The sequence below is a fragment of the Balaenoptera acutorostrata genome, chromosome 11 (assembly GCF_949987535.1).
Source record: "Balaenoptera acutorostrata chromosome 11, mBalAcu1.1, whole genome shotgun sequence".
Taxonomy (NCBI): domain Eukaryota; kingdom Metazoa; phylum Chordata; class Mammalia; order Artiodactyla; family Balaenopteridae; genus Balaenoptera; species Balaenoptera acutorostrata.
This window is the reverse complement of record NC_080074.1, coordinates 74,205,986-74,225,587: the sequence shown is the minus strand read 5'-3', so window position 1 is coordinate 74,225,587 and position 19,602 is coordinate 74,205,986. Positions and strand designations below refer to the sequence as shown.

Below are 19,602 nucleotides of genomic sequence, written 5' to 3'. Positions count from 1 at the left end.
AGAGATTAAAAAATAATTTCTTCAGCATTTTAAGTTGTATTCAGCTGGAAGTTTTGTCCAAATAACCTCTTCCACCATATTATTGGAAACAGAACTCTTACTGTGTTTTAAATGGAACAGATTTTAATAGATCAAAATAAGAGCTGTTTTTATGTTGTGGACTCTCAATTTTGTATAATAATTCATTGAAAAATTTTTGTTCAATTTTAAATTTCCTACTCAGAAATAGCTGAGGACATGTATATACTGCCTTTATCAAACATCATATAATCATCTTGACTACTTGCCTTACTGGCTTTTTAATTTTGGTTGCTACCAGTGTTAATTACACAGACTTTAAAAAAAAAATTATCAAAGCAAAATTTTCCAGAGCTTAATTATTGTTTTACTTTTTCTTCTTTTAATTTTCACTTATACTTCACCTGTATTTTACGGATTACATAACAATCTTGAGGGGTTTTTTTAGCACATGACAGTTTTCAAAAACTTTCACATACCCGTTTAGTCTTTAAAATACAGTGTGTACTAGGCAAGGTGGGTAAACTCATCACCTTTTTTAGATGAGTCACTGGGAGAAATGGAGCTCTCTTGGGGCCTCGTGAGTGGCAGGTAAGTGGCTGTGACACAGGGCTCTAATTCCATTTTCCTGACTCCTGGTTCTGTTTCCTTATACTGGCCCTCTGCCATCTCTTTAGTTCGTTAGTGCTTGAAGGAAAAATATAAAAACAGAATCTAGAGGTGATTTGTGAGTTTTGTTACCAAAATCAAAATGTCTTTTCCCTTCAACTGGTAGAAGGTCTATTCTATTGTGGGCTCTAATGTTTATCTTCAACATGATGCGTCTCTGCGGTATGAAACTGAATGAAGAATAGCTCCTGACTCTGCTAAATTTCTGTTCATTTAGCACTTTTGAGATTTTCTTTTCAAGTTACAAAACATACCATACGTACAAAAGTGCATATATCATGCACAGTTTAAAAATAAATATTATCTTAATATCTATAGTTTGATTGTTAATCTTGTTGCTCCGTATGGGTCGCAGTTTAAATAACAGATTTAGGTTTAGTGCTATAACATTTAATACTACATTATTTATAATGATATGATCTTTCAAGAGGGCATGTGTTAACCTGATGTGTGTTATTTTGTTATTTTTTAAACTTTCTCAGGTCTTTGACATTTTGAATTCAGCTGAGTTAATCTGTCTGATGAGGCGTATATCAATACCTAAAAACTTTACTGTTGAATGCATGGTTGCTATGAATCATAACAGCAAGAATGCAAGCATTTGGCTGGGCTGTGGGCACACTGACAAAGGACAGCTCTCCTTTCTTGACTTAAATACAGAAAGATACACTTCTGAGGTAAGTCCAAATACCATTTAAATTAGTGAAACTCCAGAAAACTCACTTTGCAAATTATTTTAAAGCATGTACCAATTGAAAATTACTTAGGGGTACTCAGTGTGCAGGTGCGAAGGGTCCAGCTGGGACTGGGGGAGGACTTGAAGAACTGGCATTTGGTTTTGGACACAGCTATCTGGGTTCAACCGCTGGGCAGAACCTTTTGTCAGGGGTCCAGCCAAGAACCAGGCCTTTGAGATTCCCGAGGGTGTCCATGACTTTCAAGTGGACTGCAGTGACTGGTTCTTTAAAAAAAAAAAAAAGTTACTTATGAGGAAATAAAATAAGAGGTAATACAGGAGTGTTATTAAATTAGCTTCCTGTTAGAACAAGTGTATTCACATGAAATGAAGTAGTGTGTGTTTTGTTTTAAAATCACAGTATATGTGTGTCTTAGGTCAGGAATGCTAGAAACACAGCCTGAAACAGAGAATCTTACATGAGTGATTCAAGGAGAGAGAAACTTTTAAGGAGGTATGGGAAGCCACATAGATCAGGGGAAGAAGCTTAGCAAAAATGTAGTGTCTGAGGAAGTCTAGCCTCAGTCTTTACCCACAAGAAACTCTTGAATGTGAATAACGACACAGATTTATCCCTTCACCAGGCAAGGGGTCCAGTATTTCATTCCCACTTATCAGTCAGTCATCAGCTGCAATTTGCCCAAGGGTAGGGGTGGCATAACCTCCCAACCATTTCTGAAAAAGCCAGCTCCCATGGGCTGAAGGTAGTGAAGGGTGCAGCTCTGAGCTCTTAGTAGCCCACACTCAAAGCAGCCAGGGGTGGGTGATAGAGGAGATCTGGGCATGGCTTCTGCAAGATGGATCAATAAATTATATTGGGAAATATAAGGTAAATTTCTAGACTTAAAAAACCTTATATTTTGACTGTTGCCTTGAAAGAAATGTTGTACCTAAACATTATTCTTAAGGTTGAACAATCCTCTTATATTATTTTGATGGAGTGAGAAATGATACTGAGAAATAATTTTCAATTTTTAAATTTTAGTTTCAGGTGCATTCTAGACAGGCATTTAAAAAATTTTTTTGCCAGTTAACTCATTTATTGTTGAAAGTTAAATAAAATTGGCATTATTTTTAAAATTAAAACCAAGAAAGTAAAAAGAGTTAAGTATGTGGATTACATAATATTTTCATTCTATGTAAGTTCTAGTCACTTAAGCTAGAACCAAGTCCTTTAGAGTGTGTTTTCTTTTCTTAACAGGAAGTTACTGATAGCAGAATATTGTGCCTAGCCTTGGTGCATCTTCCTGTTGAAAAGGAAAGCTGGATTGTATCTGGAACACAGTCTGGCATGCTCCTTGTCATCAATACTGAAGATGAGAGAAAGAGGCATACTCTTGAAAAGATGACTGATTCTGTTACTTGCTTGTATTGCAATTCCTTTTCCAAGCAAAGGTAAGGTAGTGATTTTGACCATTGGGGGAAAATTACATATCTTTTAGATGACTTAATTGTGTGCAAAATTGTTACAGTATCAACAAAGGTTGCTCATTTTTAACATTTTTCCGTTGGTTGCATATATTAAAGGGAACTATAGGAAGCCACAAAGATATTTGTATTTTTCTGTATACAGATCAAGCTGAGACAGTTAAAAAATAGGTCAGTCATTTCTTCAGGCTTCCAGCCTTACTCCTGGTTTTATCTCAACTATGGCTCTAACTCTTCACCACTCAGCACATCAGTTCACTTTTGTAGGGCCTCTACAAAGATGAGGTCTCATTCATTCTTACTTTGAATACATGTATATCAATAAACTGTTATATGCCAGTCTAAAGCATATCACTTAACTAACTACCAAATTGGAAAAAAACTTCAGTAGATGAATTCAGAAGTTGTCAATAGGTAAAATGGCTTAACCATTATCAGTCGAAAGGATCTTATCTCAGGAAGTTATCGAAATGGCAGAATTTCCGGTGTAACAGGTTAGTTGCTGTAATATTTGGGGCAGTATGATTTCCAGGAGCCATTTAGATTATGCACCATATACTTCTCTGGTTTAAGTCAGTACTGGAAAATAAAAAGTATTAGAAAAATGTGAAGTCCAAGTTTTTGGTGGCTAAAATATAAACTCCATTGGCAATTTTGGAGTTGAAATTATTTGGATACTGTCAAATAAAAATTTCATCAGATGAAGTCAAATAGACAAGGAAGACTTTAAGATTATTGCAGTAGGGGAGAGGGATTGGACTCAGCTCTGCTGAAATAAAAGGTGGGAGAGTTTTTAAACCCTGTAATGAGCTAGTGGAAAAGTACTGGAGGACATTGGGGGAGGGGGAGGGTCAGTGTGATTAGGCCATCTGTGTTTGCTGATTGTTGCTTATTGAAGTTAGGCTCCTACCGTCCCACAAAGACTAGGAGAAGGGGTACCATCCTTCCTGATGACATTTCAGAGAGGGCGCCCAGATCCTTGAGAAAGACATTCTTGAGTTGTAAAACTTGAAGAAGCTCTACAACTTAAATGGGCAGAGAAAGAAGTTGCAATTTAAGTTTTCTCAAGTAAATGCTATAAGGAAAAGGATGTAGAGGCCAATAATCAGGAAGAAACCTATCTAAAGTTTAGTTAAGGTATGTGGGCTGTTAAGACCATCTTGGTCAATATAAGCATTATTTTTGTAACAATTTTGACCTTTTTTCTTTTAGCGAGCAAAAAAAATTCCTTTTAGTGGGAACTGCTGATGGCAACTTAGCAATTTTTGAAGATAAAACTGTTAAGGTAAATGTTGAACGCATTCTGGATCAAAATTTAAGTTCTTTGTTTTATGTTTACTCATCACCGCCCTCCTTCTAACCGATTATAAACTCCCTGAGATTCTGGATCATATATTCTGCTTTTTATCTTTTTATTGCTTCAGGAAGTCTTGAACACAGTAGATTCTCTATAAGTACTTACTGATTAACTGTATATTTTATATGAATGAACCAAGGATGAACTGATAAATGAGATCTGATTTATAAGTTAAGGGATGGAAATAATTCCATTTTTATATAACTGAAGTAGATAATTTCTTATAAATACATTGTGGAAAAAACAAGGGAAACAAGTTTTAAGTCTGGCTTGCTACCAACCTGTTCTTTTTCTTTTTTTTTTTTTTTAACATCTTTATTGGAGTATAATTGCTTTACAGTGGTGTGTTAGTTTCTGCTGTATAACGAAGTGAATCAGCTATGTGTATACATACATCCCCATAACTCCTCCCTCTTGCGACTCCCTCCCACCCTCCCTATCCCACCCCTCTAGGTGGACACAAAGCACCGAGCTGATCTCCCTGTGCTATGCGGCTGCTTCCCACTAGCTATCTATTTTACATTTGGTAGTGTATATATGTCAGTGCCACTCTCTCACTTCTTCCCAGCTTACCCTTCTCCTTCCCTGTGTCCTCAAGTCCATTCTCTATGTCTGTGTCTTTATTCCTGTCCTGCCCCTAGGTTCTTCAGAACCACTTTTTTTTTTTTTTTTTTTTTTTAGATTCCATATATATGTGTTAGCATACGGTATTTATTTTTCTCTTTCTGACTTACTTCACTCTGTATGACAGTCTCTAGGTCCATCCACCTCGCTACAAATAACTCAATTTCATTTCTTTTTATGGTTGAGTAATATTCCATTATATATATGTGCCACATCTTCTTTATCCATTCATCTGTCGATGGACACCTAGGTTGCTTCCATGTCCTGGCTATTGTAAGTAGTGCTGCAATGAACATTGTGGTACATGACTCTTTTTGAATTATGGTTTTCTCAGGGTATATGCCCAGTAGTGGGATTGCTGGATCATGTGGTAGTTCTATTTTTAGTTTTTTAAGGAACTTCCACACTGTTCTCCATAGTGGCTGTATCAATTTACATTCCCACCAACAGTGCAGAAGGGTTCCCTTTTCTCCACACCCTCTCCAGCATTTATTGTTTGTAGATTTTTTTGATGATGGCCATTCTGACCAGTGTGAGGTGATACCTTATTGTAATTTTGATTTGCATTTCTCCAATGATTAGTGATGTTGAGCATCCTTTCATGTGTTTGTTGGCAATCTGTATATCTTCTTTGGAGAAATGTCTATTTAGGTCTTCTGCCCATTTTTGGATTGGGTTGTTTGATTTTTGTTATTGAGCTGCGTGAGCTGCTTGTATATTTTGAAGATTAATCCTTTGTCAGTTGCTTTGTTTGCAAATATTTTCTCCCATTCTGAGGGTTGTCTTTTCGTCTTGTTTATGGTTTCCTTTGCTGTGCAAAAGCCTTTAAGTTTCATTAGGTCCCATTTGTTTACTTTTGTTTTTATTTCCATTTCTCTAGGAGGTCAACCTGTTCTTTAACCTTGAAGAAATCATTTGACTTTCTGTTATTAAGGTTCACATTGATCATTAAAGAATTAATTTCTCCATCCATCATTCATCTGTGGTTCCATCTAGTCATTCAACATCCTACCCATTCATACTCTTTGTTATCAAAAAAGCTTATTATCTAATGAGAGACAAAGAAGTAATTATAGTATAATCCCTAGGTTACTTCCTGTACAATTTTTGCATGGGGAAGTGAAGAGATTGGTTATAAGGATAACACATTGAATACCATTTGAATTAAATCCTGTTTTTATAAGTCCTTTGAAAAATGTATCCTGAATTTTTATTTTAATACCTCTAACCATTTAAGATGGTAAGTAGTTTTTAGAAAGCTGAAATTTTACACTGTTTCATTCTGTGGATACTCAATTTACTGAATGTGTTTTCTCTTTTTGGCAAAGTGTAAAGGAGCTGCTCCTTTGAAGACACTCAATATAGGAAATGTCAGCACTCCACTGATGTGTTTGAGTGAATCCATGAATTCAACTGAAAAAAACATTACATGGGGAGGATGTGGTACAAAAGTTTTCTCATTTTCTGATGATTTCACCATTCAGAAACTGATTGAGACCAGGACAAATCAGCTGTAAGTTATTCCTATCTATGCAACTCATTTACCATTTTTTTCATGTTTATTCTTTATAATCAAGTCAATAATGCTATCAATAATCCCAAACAAAGATCTTTCAAAATGCATACTTTATTTTTCTATTGTAAATTTAAATATTCATTATAGAACTTAGAAAGCAGAGGAAAATTAAAAAATCACCCAGTCTAATCACATTTGAGATAAAATATGAAAACTCATAGTAATTTTAGTAGTATCTATCAATCTAAATTTTTATAATTTTCATTATCTCTGTATCAAATTAAATATGGAATTTGAGAGGCATCAACTCATTATTTTACTAAAGATATGGATTTTACACATGTATTTTGTATAATTTTCTTTGTTATTTCCTTTTTTATTGAGGTATAGTTGATTTACAATATTATGTAAGTTTCAGGTGTACAACATAGTGATTCACAATTTTTAAAGGTTATATTCCATTTATAGTTAAACTATTGGCTATATTCCCTGTGTTGTACTATATATCCTTATAGCTTATTTATTTTATACATAGTAGTTTTTACCTCTTAATCCCCTAACATTATCTTGGCCCTCCCCCACTTCCCTATCCCCACTGGTAAACACTAGTTCTCTGTATCTGTGAGTCTGTTTCTATTTTGTTATATTCACTAGTTTGTTTTATTTTTTAGATTCTACGTAGAAGTGATATCAAACAGTATTTGTTTTTCTTTTACTTATTTCACTTATCATAATAACCTCTAAGTCCATCCATGTTGTTGCAAATGGCAAAATTTCATTCTTTTTTATAGCTGGGTATTATTCTATTGTATATGTATATATACCACCTCTTCTTTATCCATTCATCTGTTGATGGACACTTAGGTTGCTTCCATATCTTGGCTATTGTAAATAATGCTACTATGAATATTAGGGTGTGTGTATCTTTTCAAATTAGTGTTTTCATTTTTTTTTTGGATAAATACCCAGGAGTGGAATTGCTGGGGCATATGGTAGTTCTATTTTTAGTTTTTTGAGAAACCTCCATACTGTTTCCCACAGTGGCTGCACCAATTTACATTCTCACCAACAGTGTATGAGGTTTCCCTTTTCTCCACATTCTTGCCAATATTTATTATTTGTGGTCTCTTTGATGATAGCCATTCTGACAGGTGTGAGGTGATATCTCACTGTGGTTTTAATTTGGATTTCTCTGATGATTAGTGATGTTGAGCATCTTTTCATGTGCCTGTAGACCATCTGTATGTCTTCTTTGGAAAAATGTCTGTTCAGGTCTTCTGCCCATTTTTTAATTGGGTTTTTGTTTTTTCTGATGTGGAGTTATAGGAGCTGTCTATATATTGTGGATATTAACCCTTTATCAATCATATCATTTGCAAATATTTTCTTCCATTCAGTAGGTTGGCTTTTCATTTTGTTGATGGTTTCCTTTGCTGTGCAAAAGCTTTTAGGTTTACTTAGGTCCTATTGTTTATTTTTGCTGTTATTTTCTTTGCTTTAGGAGACATATCCCAAAAAAAAAATTTGTTACAATTTAAGCCAAAGGGTGCTCAGCCTATGTTTTCTTCTAGGAGTTTTATGGTACCTAATCTTACATTTAAGTCTTTAATCCACTTTGAGTTTATTTTTGTATATGCTGTTAGAGAATCTTCTATATTTCATTCTTTTCCATGTAGCTGTCCTGTTTTTCCAGCACCACTTATTGAAGACACTGTCTTTTCTCCATTGCGCATTCTTGCCTTCTTTGTTGTAGATTAATTGAACATAAGTGGGTGGGTTTATTTCTGGTCTCTTATATTCCATTGATCTATGTGTTTGTTTTTGTGCCAGTACCATACTGTTTTGATTACTGTAGCTTTGTAATATAGTCTGAAGTCAGGGAGTGTGGTTCCTTAAGTTATGTTCTTTCTCAAGATTGTTTTGGCTATTCAGGTCTTTTGTATTTCCATACAAATTTTAAAATTATTTGTTCTTCTTCTGTGAAAAATGCCATTAGTATTTTAATAGGGATTGCATTGAATATGTAGATTACGTTGGGTAGTATGGTCATTTTAACAATATTAATTCTTCCAATCCATGAACAGTGTGGGTTTCCATTGGTTTGTGTCATCTTCAATTTCTTTCATCAGAGTCTTACAATTTTCTGAGTACAGCTGAGTACAGCTCTTTTATCTGCTTTAGTAGATAAAAGATATGGATTTTACACATGTATTTTGTATAATTTTCTTGTTCCTTGTTATTTTATTCTTTTTGATGCAGTTGTTAATGGGATTGTTTCCTTAATTTCTCTTTCTGATTGTTTGTTGTTAGTGTATAGAAATGCAACAGATTTCTGTATCCTGCAACTTTAGTGAATTCATTGATGAGCTCTAGTAGTTTTCTGGTAGCAACTTTAGGATTTTCTATGTATAGTATCATGTCATCTGCAAACAGTGACAGTTTTACTTCTTCCTTTCCAGTTTGGATTCCTTTTATTGCTTTTTCTTGTCTGATAGCTGTGTCTAGGACTTCCAGTATTATGTTGAATAAAAGTAACGAGAGTGGGCATCCTTGTCTTGTTCCTGATATTAGAGGGAATGCTTTCAGGTTTTCACCATTGAGAATGATGTTAGCTATGTGCTTGTCATATATAGCCTGTATTGTGTTGAGATATGTTCCCTCTTTGACCACTTTCTTTAGAGTTTTTATCATAAATGGATGTTGAATTTTGTCAAAAGCCTTTTCTGCCTCTATTGAGATGATCGTATGATTTTTATTCTTCAGTTTGTTAATGTGTTGTATCACATTGATTGATTTGTGGATATTGAAAAATCCTTGCATTGCTGGGTTAAATCCTACTTGATAATGGTATATGATCATTTTAATGTATTGTTGGATTTGGTTTGCTACTATTTTGTTGAGGATTTTTACATCTATGTTTATCAGTGATACTGGCCTGTAATTTTATTTTTTATGTGTTTTCTTTGTCTGGTTTTTAGTATTGAGGTGATGCTGGCCTCATAGAATGGATTCAGGACCATTCCTTCCTCTAATATTCTGAAATATTTTGAGAAGGATAGGTGTTAACTCTTCTCTAAATGTTTGGTAGAATTCATTTGTGGAGCTCTCTGGTCCTGGACTTTTGTTCGCAAAGTATTCTATTCAGAATGGTTAGGGGATAATATGAAATAATTGCCAAATACTCTAGCCTATTTCTTTTTCAAAACAGTGTTAATCCTTTATATGCATTAAGAACTAACATAATAAGGTTGTATTATATTTAGAAATACTAGAAAAATGAAATGGCATTCTTTTCTTTCCCCCTAGGTTTTCTTATGCATCTTTCAGTGATTCCAACGTCCTAGCAGTGGTGGTAGACACGGCTCTTTATGTTGCTAAGAAAAATAGCCCATTTGTGGAAGTGTGGGACAAGAAGACTGAAAAACTCTGTGAACTGATAGACTGTGTGCACTTTTTAAAGTAAATTAATTTTTTAAAAAAATTTATTGTGGAAAGAATACTACATGAGACCTACCCACTTAACAAATTTTTAAGTGTACAATATGTTGTTGGCTGTAGGTACAGTGTCATTGGTTCTTTATTTTATGCCTGTAAGAGCTGTCCTTACACTTCAGATTTCACAGAGAGAGGAAGTATGGCTTATTTTTCTTCCTTTCTACTTCTAAATAGAAAAATGTTAAAAAAAAAAAACAAAACAACCATCAGAAACAAAATTGTTAACGCTTCTCAGCACCATCTGTTGGTATCCAGCAAATTTCATTTTTGAAAAAAACATAGGCACATAATAGATATGGTTTCCTCAAGGTATTACAAAGAAAAAGTCACAAAACAATATAAAATACAGGTGAAAAAATGTACCGGATTGACCTGTGCACTAAGGAGGGAAGATCAAGATGCCAGACTGAGACCGCAGTGCTCAGTCTGATGCAGTGTGTCGGAGACTTCCCATCAAGCACATCCCTTGTTTGCTGCTGTTGGCACACAGGACCATTGCCAGCCTTATATGCTAGCTACTTCATAGTTTTGTTCTGGTTTTACAGTATAGATTTTTTTATCTGCTGGAGAACATTTAGATTATATACCGTATCCATAAAATGAGATTTCAGAGTTTACTTTCCTAACGCCTTCTTAGTTTTTCTCTGGATGGTGAGGAGATTTATGTTCAGAAGAGCTGACAGTTCTGACTGGTAAAGGGTCCCTTACTTCCTGAAATTCTAAAATTATTACGATTCTTTTACTTCTGGATACCTCATTTTTGTCATGAATTACTCATTAGCTCAGTGAAAAATTCAGTCGTTTGTATTCATATCTTTTACATGTAGATGATTATAATTTTATTTTCCTCTATAACTTTTAGACTTCATAAAAACCTTTTGAAACTAACTTTTTTTTCCTTCATATTGGGCAAATTGGTTCTCTTTTTTTTGCTGGATTACATAGGCTTATTTATAAAAATTGTGTCTATCATATTTATTTCAGAATTTCTTGAAGTTAAGAGGCAATTGTGTTATCTTTGATCATTTATGCTTTATGTAGTGAAACGTGGCTCTTTGACATTCTATATTTAGAAAATTAGTTCTGTACAATTTTAATAATATGTAATGTATGCTGTCATGTATTCATAATTTAAAATGTTACATATGTGTGTGTGTCTGTATATACAGAGAGAGACACATTTATTTTATCTCTTTATTTCTGAAAAAAGTATTAATGCATACTTTCCTTACGGTTTTTAGGGAGGAGCTGGTCAAAGCAAACAAGGAAGCGAAACACCAAATGTCTTATTCTGGGAGAGTGAAAACTCTCTGCCTCCAGAAGAACACTGCCCTCTGGATAGGGACTGGAGGGGGCCATATCTTACTCCTTGATATTTCAGCTCGTCGAATCATCCGTATAATTCACAGCTTTTGTGATTCTGTTAGGGCCATGATGACTGCACAGTTAGGCAAGTTTCTTTCCTTTAGATCTTTTTTTTCATATTCTCTAAGACTATAAAAATAAGTTTTTATTTTAAATTTAAGTTTTCTCTTTACTTTCCAATGTAATGTGAAGTGTCTCAGAAGTTCACAGTGAAATTTTGCAGGATGTATTTTGAATAGGGCCCTTAAAAACATGGAGGGAATAGATGTTTTTAGTCCCATAAGAGAAGCAGATTATTGTAACTGAACACTAAATTTGGGTCTTACTTTCTCTTTGTTCTTTATAATTAAGACAAAAACATATAATGTTGAGTATTTTTAAGTTTTTGACCAAAGAAATTAAAACAGATGTTTATTTTGAGCATAGTTTAAGCTTCCTACTAGTTTTTCATTCTATAAATAAATTTATATTCTTGTAGCAATATATGCTGAACTTCACAATCTACAAATATTGACAAATCATAATGTTTTACTCAAGCTTTTATGTTTTTTCTTGTTACTCCTTTTCTACTTAAGTATGAAAAAATCATGATAGCACATGATACTCACACTTAACTATCTTCTTTTGACTAATTATTTGCTTTAGGGAATAGACTTAGTATATATAGAGTTGATCACAAAAATGGGGTTAAGTTCTGCAAAACTAGAGTTAATGTAGCTTTAGCAAATGAGAAATAAAATGTTTAACAGGGTAAAGAGAATAGTAAATTCCTTTTACAGGAATATATTGAGTGAGACAAATGTTTCTCCTCAACCTCACCCATTTTCCATGAATGGGTGTCAGAGTTGCACAAGAGTTAGAATTAGGTGCTCCTAGTGACTGGTGACTACCAGGACACACGTCCACATCAGCAAAGTAGTAGGTGTGCAGGGGGTTGTCCCTCTAGTCTTACTCACCAAGGTTGTTGTATCCTTTAACTTAATTTGTATGTATTGAGTCGGCCAAGAAGTTCATTCGGGTTTTTCCATACGAACTTTTTGGCCAGCCCAATACTTTGGGATCCAAATGGTTGTTCATTACTGACGTTATAGTGAGATTTCAATGGGTGTAATTGATTTTTTAAATAATTTAAACATAATGTACAATGTATGGCATGATCTGGCTTCACTCCAGCTCTCTAGCCCTTATCATTTGCCATATTCCTCTCTGCTCTTTCTGGTCTAGAAGAACATTCAGTCCCTCTTAAATACTATGCTTCACCCTACCTCAAGGTTTTATGTTTTATGTTTTATGTGTTTTGCCTAGTTAACTTAGTTACCGAGTATTAACTAATCTCCTCACTAGACCATAATCTCCATGTGGGTTGGGTCTGCTTTTGTTTGTTCCCTTTTATTCCCATGGCCTAGCCTAGGGCCTAGTACATAGAGGATTTTGATAAATATTTGTTGAATAAATTATTGAATGACTTGAGAATAAAGTATGGTTATGTGACAGGGTATCAGTATATTATCTGTCCATGCAACTCTCTATCCAGATGCTTCACATTTGACCAGTGCCTTGTAGTATCCAAAGCACTTTTGCACACACTGTCTCTTCGACATATAACTTTGGCTGGAGAGGTACTGTATAAATATTGAACCCATTTTGCAGAAAGGTTAAGCTATTTTCTCAGATTCACAAAATTAATAAGAATTATAATAAGGAGTAGATCACAAATTTTCTAACTTTAAAAAATTTCTGGTCATCTTGGAGAGTTTTTTAATTCAGTATAGTTGAGGGATCTCCTAAATAGTGGAATTGTAAGTTAAGTTCCAAGGTTTTTGTGTCTTAAATATGAACAGTTGTACTCTTTAAAGTCCAACTTATTATATTGTTTTAACAGAAAACTTTTATTTTTTGATAAAGGAAGCCTTAAAAGTGTCATGCTGGTTTTGGGGTATAACCGGAAGAGTACTGAAGGTATGCAACATCAAAAAGGTAATGTTTAATAGGATACTGTATTCCAAGCAGAGTGCAATGATGTGAATGATTATAACATATTATGTGTTTATACATTTACAGTAAATATTACATATGCTATAAAACTTTAGGCATTTTTAATTGGTAGCTTCTTTATAGTGCAAATAATTTAGATATAAATTTTTTAAATTAAGTTTTAGTGATTTGGCAGTGTTAAGTATTTATTTTTCAGGTGAAATAGAGATATCAACCACTATAAAATGAGAACTAGCTGAAACCTAAACTAAATGTGGATATTTTTCCTTACATATTACCTGTATCCATATTATGTCTGATTTTCAACAGTGTTTGAAAAATATTTCTTTCAGAAAATGAAGTGTTATAGGTTATTAAAGGTCCACACTTATTAAAATTTAATAGTTCTATAATGTATTTTAAACATTTTCCAAATGTAATTTCTTATAAATGTCAATAATTTAGTACATTATTTACATATACATATACACACACACACACACACACACACACACACATTTGTCCAAGGCAACTAAATATAAATTAACAAAAAGTAAAATAAAAATGTCTCATGGCAGATCTTTGAAACATGATTTGTTTTTTAATTTTCTAGAGATACAGTCCTGCTTGTCTGTTTGGGACATCAATCTTCCACATGAAGTGCAAAATTTAGAAAAACATATTGGAGTGAGAAAAGAATTAGCTGAAAAAATGAGAAGAATATCTGTTGAATAAGAGGGATCTTGGAAATCTTTGTCTTTGGATGGGAAAATTATTATCTTGTAAATATTCTTTAAAAAATGTTTACATATAAAAAGGGTATTTCCACTACTTGCTGTTTGCTAATGTGTATAGGAAGGAATGTTTATAGGTTTTATTTTGTAAAAATGTATAAAATTGTTACCAATGAAAATACTTTTTAAAGAACTATTTAAAATATAATGTTTCTTATATATCCTAATTAATCTTGTGGATTAAGTAATGAGAGGAAATCGAAAAAGTACTTCATTGCAGTACTCGTACTGAAATTTACAAAGTGGATAATTTTTTGTTTTGTTACTCATAATGAAGATAAACTTTATTTTACATTCTGTGATTGACAGGTCTATTGCTGGACTACTTTCCAGATAGTCTATAAAATAGAATAAAAATGTTAGAACAGTGTTACATGTAATACATTCCTTCTTAGATTGCTTTTAAATGGAGTTATCATATATGCTTGTAAATAGTCAATGAATTTGCACTAATAAAGCCCTTTGTTGGGACGTGAGTTCTTTTTGTTCCTGATGCAAGCAGTGCATTTCATACAACTTCACTTTATCTAAAAGAAAATGCCGTGAAACATGCTGATAAGAAACCAACATATTGTCAAAATCCTCCTATCCAAGAAAGACATAGCCACTCTCTTTTCCTATATTACAACTCTGCCTTTGAATGTGGAACCCTGAAGTTTTATAATTGGTGTAAATAAAATGTTCAGTCCTTCAAGTGATATTTTTATGTTTTAATTTTGATTCTAAGTTCTAAGCCAGACCCCTGGCTACTTGTTCCTAATCTTCTTCACTCCAAATGTTTCTATTCTTCTTCCTAAATTTGTGACCCTGCAAATTCTACATCATTCAGGTAGAAACTCTATTTTCAGAATTATAGAATTCTGCAACTCCCACCAAGACCATTGGGACAAGAATGTAACATACCAGTTTTCTGAAGAAGAAAGGAGCTTTAGCTATAATGGGTACCTGTTAACCTAGTCTTCTAAATTATACTTAAATTGTTTAAATAAATTCCCATGGTAGGAGTATCAGGGCCGAGTACCTAGGTAACCATTTAAGTGTCATTTCTGCTTTAAGAAAATACATTTTTGGTAAATCTATTGGCCCTGGCCAATATTTATAATTCCAAACAATTCCCTATGATAGGATAACTAGCCCATTTAATAATCTCAAAACTGAGAATTTTATTATATGAAGACTAAATTTCTTTATATTAAGGGTAATTAATACATTCTTAACCCTGAAAGATTCTCCATTTTTCAGAGGACCTATATTTTAATTTGTTGTGTAGTTCAAAAAAAAGTCAGAAATGATGGAGCTATTTGTTCCTGTGGTATTTCTTATTGTTACTTTGTATTTATATGCCAAAGACAATTATGGAGAAATATGTAAATAAACATTGTATTTAAATGAAGCAATGAACATTTTTTTAAAGCATGTTTGTGAATTTTAAAACTCTTTGTGATAATGTTTTATTTTTCACATATAAGTCTGTAATCCATCTAAACTTTGTATTCATCTGTGTATGTGACATTCCACTATAGGAAGGAGTTGCTAACTGAAGTATTCTCTTGGAGCTTTATTCAATTTTCTATAGTACAACCAGTTGTCAGGATCTCGGTATAAAACTCAATGGGCATAATGTATTCTATTTTCAAATTCTCATAAAAATTTTCTTAAGAAGAATGGTTCACTCTTGAGTACTGTTCAAAAAATAAAGACTCTAGAACTACCGATTTATTTTAAAAAGTCATTTAATTTTTTTTTTCTGCTTAGAACCCTAGTGTAAACTGCTAATCATTATCAAAACGTAAGCATTTATCTTAACAGAAAATATACTTTGTGGGAAGTTTAGATATAAAGAAAAGGGAGCCTCTCTGAGTCTAATTCTGGCAGGCATTACTGATTACGTGTGAACTATTTATTTTTCATCTGGACGGTAAGACATATTGATGAAACAGAACAAAAGTAGCAAAAAAGATTGACTTCTTGTCAGTTCTATTGCTGCTTACTGATTTACTTTTCTATCCTACATTGGTCTAAATTCCCTGTCGGCCTATTACAGCAAGGGGATTTCCTCGTGTCAAAATGAAAGTGGTACTTGCAAAGAGTTAACAGGATTTTTTTCTGCATTTACTGAAATAAGCATATTAAGTGCAACTCTATCAATGGTATTAGCTATGGACATACTTAATTTTTTAATATGAAGATCAGTGTAATTGATAGGATTTATGATTTTCTTTCCTCCAATGAATTGCCTGTGGCTGCTGATTTCCGGATGGTACATCCCTATTCTGAGCTGGGTAATGTTTTGTGTACAGAGTGGAGTGAGATTGCTCTGATTTTTTGTTGTTGGGGGGTGGGGTAGGAGTGGGAGTAGAGAGAGCATTGTGGTTGAAGATCATCCAGTGAAAACTCTTCTGCCTTAGTACAGAATTATTTTTTCTATGTAACTTCCATGTATTACACTCAACATCTCTTTGCTCCCCTCCCTTCCTACAATATGGGTTTTTAAAAAATTTATCTGTTTCATATCCACTATGTTTGAGCTACATTACTGGCTAGCACAATGCCCCTGGCACATAATTATATATGGGAAATTTAATTTGGCATTCAAAACCTTCTATGAATTTCTGATAATTTCTAGACAGTTCTTTCTTCTTGCAATAGGAGATTATAAAATACATGAGATCATTTTAGTTTTATGTGACTAGAATGCTTGAATAAAGGTGGGAGTATCTTTGTTTAGCAAGAGATTTTATTTCAAAGATGAACATAAGTTCAGCCACATACAATAGAATGTCTTCACTGATATATGTTTATTTCAAAAGTAAACACAAGTAGTAACAGTATGTAGCAATACCCTTAGTGAACTGTTATGTTAGTCTTTTAAGTCAACTCAATCCCATTTTCATAAAATGCCCTCAATTATTTTGTACACTTTGGTGTTCCATAAAGATAATTAGTATGTGTCAATTACAGAGAAATAAGTTGTCCTTCATCCATAACTATTGACATTTTACTCTTTACCTCCACTTTTTGGTTTATTGACTTTATATTAAAGAATATGGTTCTCCAGGTGTTGACTTACTTTCTAAATGTCATGATATAAATTGGTCTATAAATTATTTGTTCCTTCAAATAATTTTTACATTTTCAAGGTAATGTAAATAGGAAGAAAGAAAACTGACATAACTTGAAACAGTGACTGAAGGAGATTTTTATAGCAGAATTGCACATAATGGAAAAAGTAAAGAAATAGTCAACCTGTCTTCAATCCCTAGTTAAAGGCCTACCTGTCAAAAACATGTAGAAAAATCTCCCTTGTAAGTGTACACACACAGAAAAATTAATCTTTTAAAATTTCTTTTTTTGTTCTATGTGTCAGATTCAAATAATTTGTAGAAGTTAGGAGATGTGCTCTGGGCTCTTGGGCCTGCCCCCATCTCCTAGTGCCAGCCGTGTTGCTTAATCTGTCTTCGTGTTAATGTCCTCAGATGTCAAAAGGGACAAAAATACTATCACATACAGTTGTTGTGAGAAACATATTCCTATCACTTTTATCCCCAAACCTAAAAGAACTGTTAGCTGCTTTATATTTGTTGATGAGAGAAAGGTGAATTTTGACGTCTGAAGCTGGTAGACGGAGCCAATATTCTGCTGATTATTCATTCTGCTGTGTTACTTGAGTGACAGACTAAGGCCTCTGGATTATATATCATGGGTATCAGAGATTGAGAAAGCTAGTAACTTGGCATCCTGTCAAACTAATACTTTGAATATTTGCTTAACATTTATTTAGTGGAAGCTGGGAGAAACTGACTTTGTGTTAATAAAAGTAATATGAAAACAAATTGGCTTTGATTTTGTTTCCAGTTGGCAATGATTTGGAGAAGTCCATCTGCTGAAACTAAAAAGCCTAGGTAAAAAGAAAGAAAAGATCTGGTAAGATGGCATAGAAGTATCAAGCTGAAATTAAAGTGAAGGTGAAGACAAAGACTTAAGCAGAACACCAAAGCTGTTTTTTCCCGTGAGCATTTGCTGATCCTAGTGAACATGAGCGGCAGTTTTCTCAGCTTCAAAAGGATTGAAGGACAAAGGACAAATCCCAACACACTCCAAGGTCAGGAATCAAATATAGACAGGTATTCCCACTGGGCTGGAACATGAAGGGATACGTCTCAGTGTAAGCGAGAAGCAGAAGAACTGTCCCATCCTCTCCCCACTGGGGACAGCAAGGTTCTGGGAAGGCCCATAAGTCATCCTTCCTGGAGTTAAACCAAATTCGCATCATCTATATTATTTTTAAAAAATCACCCAAGCTATTAATTAAATGAAAAATGTTTTAAAGTCCTTGAATTAACTAGGGAGAAAGCAAAGTCTTTAGATTTTGTTAGATATATATGTATATATTGACAATGTATATATTGTCAATTCTTGAGTACCCACTAAAAGAATAAGTACAGAGTATATAATTCCCAAACTAGTTGAGGGGGAAAAAAGAAATTACAAAATATTTTTCAATCCAAATGAAGGTAAGAAATGACTAAATAGAAACAAAAAAAGGGGACTGATAAAAAATATTTCATAGGTATAAAATCTAATGTGTCAGTGCTTAAATAAAATGTAAATGAATTAAATGATCCAGTTGATAAGATTTTGAGACTTGATACAAAATAAAAATCCATCTGTGCATTATGTAATATGTCTAAAATTTAAGTATGTATAAGTGTTGAAAATAAAATAATAGAAATACAGACACACACAAACATGCACATATACAATTAATAACCAAAATGAAGCCAAGGCAGCAATATTAATGTCAGACAAAAAGACTTTGAGGCAAACATCATACCAGAAATAAAGAGGATTATTTCATAATGGCAAAATGTTTAATCCACCATAAAGCCATAAATTTTAAATTTATATGCACAATATGCATTAAAATTTATATAATCACGTATTCTCAAATATTGGGTTGGCCAAAAAATTCATTTGGGTTTTTCCGTAAGATGGTATGCATAAATTAACAAAACTACAAGGAATAGTTAGACAACAGAGTGAAAGATTTTAACATACCTCTCTCAATAATAGATGGAGCAACTAGACAGAAGAAGAACAAATGAGTGAGGACAGGTTTGAACAGCACAGTGAATAACTGACATGATGGACATATGAAGAACATGGCAACCAATATCTTTACCATATGTGCTTTTTTCACTCTAGATATTTTATTTAAGTATCTTGAATTAACAAACTTATACATAAACTCTCAAAGTTACAAGTTTATTTTGTAATAAACTTTGATTTAAAATGTGTTAGTTTCAGGTGTATAGCAAAGTGATTCAGCTATATATATATATATACGTGTATACATATACACACACACACACATATATATATATATATATTCTTTTTTAGATTCTTTTCCATTATAGGTTATTACAAGATATTGAGTATAGTTCCCTGTGCTATAAAGTAGGTCTTTGTTGGTTACCTATTTCATATATAGTAGTGTGTATATGTTAATCCCAAACCCCTAATTTATCCCTCCCCCCTTTTTTTTCAAATGCAAAGAACATTTAAAAAACTGACCATAAAAGGGCCCATACATCATTAATGCCATTTAATTTTAAAGGGCTGAAAT

At 33.3% G+C, this 19,602-nt stretch overlaps 1 protein-coding gene across 5 annotated transcripts in view; it reads left to right on the top strand.

Annotated features, from left to right (window-relative positions):
- Positions 1-15,369, top strand: part of LRRK2 (leucine rich repeat kinase 2) — a 142,756-nt gene extending 127,387 nt beyond the window's left edge. For 3 of the 5 annotated variants that reach the window (XM_057556675.1, XM_007168313.2, XM_007168315.2), the window contains 8 exons: positions 1,170-1,364; positions 2,625-2,818; positions 4,064-4,136; positions 6,161-6,345; positions 9,655-9,807; positions 11,085-11,293; positions 13,114-13,185; positions 13,796-15,369. In XM_057556675.1, coding sequence (XP_057412658.1) covers positions 1,170-1,364; positions 2,625-2,818; positions 4,064-4,136; positions 6,161-6,345; positions 9,655-9,807; positions 11,085-11,293; positions 13,114-13,185; positions 13,796-13,917 — 1,203 coding nt within the window. In that variant the 3' untranslated portion in view covers positions 13,918-15,369. Of the gene's footprint in view, positions 1-1,169; positions 1,365-2,624; positions 2,819-4,063; positions 4,137-5,920; positions 6,114-6,160; positions 6,346-9,654; positions 9,808-11,084; positions 11,294-13,113; positions 13,186-13,795 lie in introns of those variants that run through there. The other 2 variants (XM_007168314.2, XM_057556676.1) reach the window with 2 other exon arrangements.
- The last annotated feature ends 4,233 nt before the right edge of the window (positions 15,370-19,602 follow it).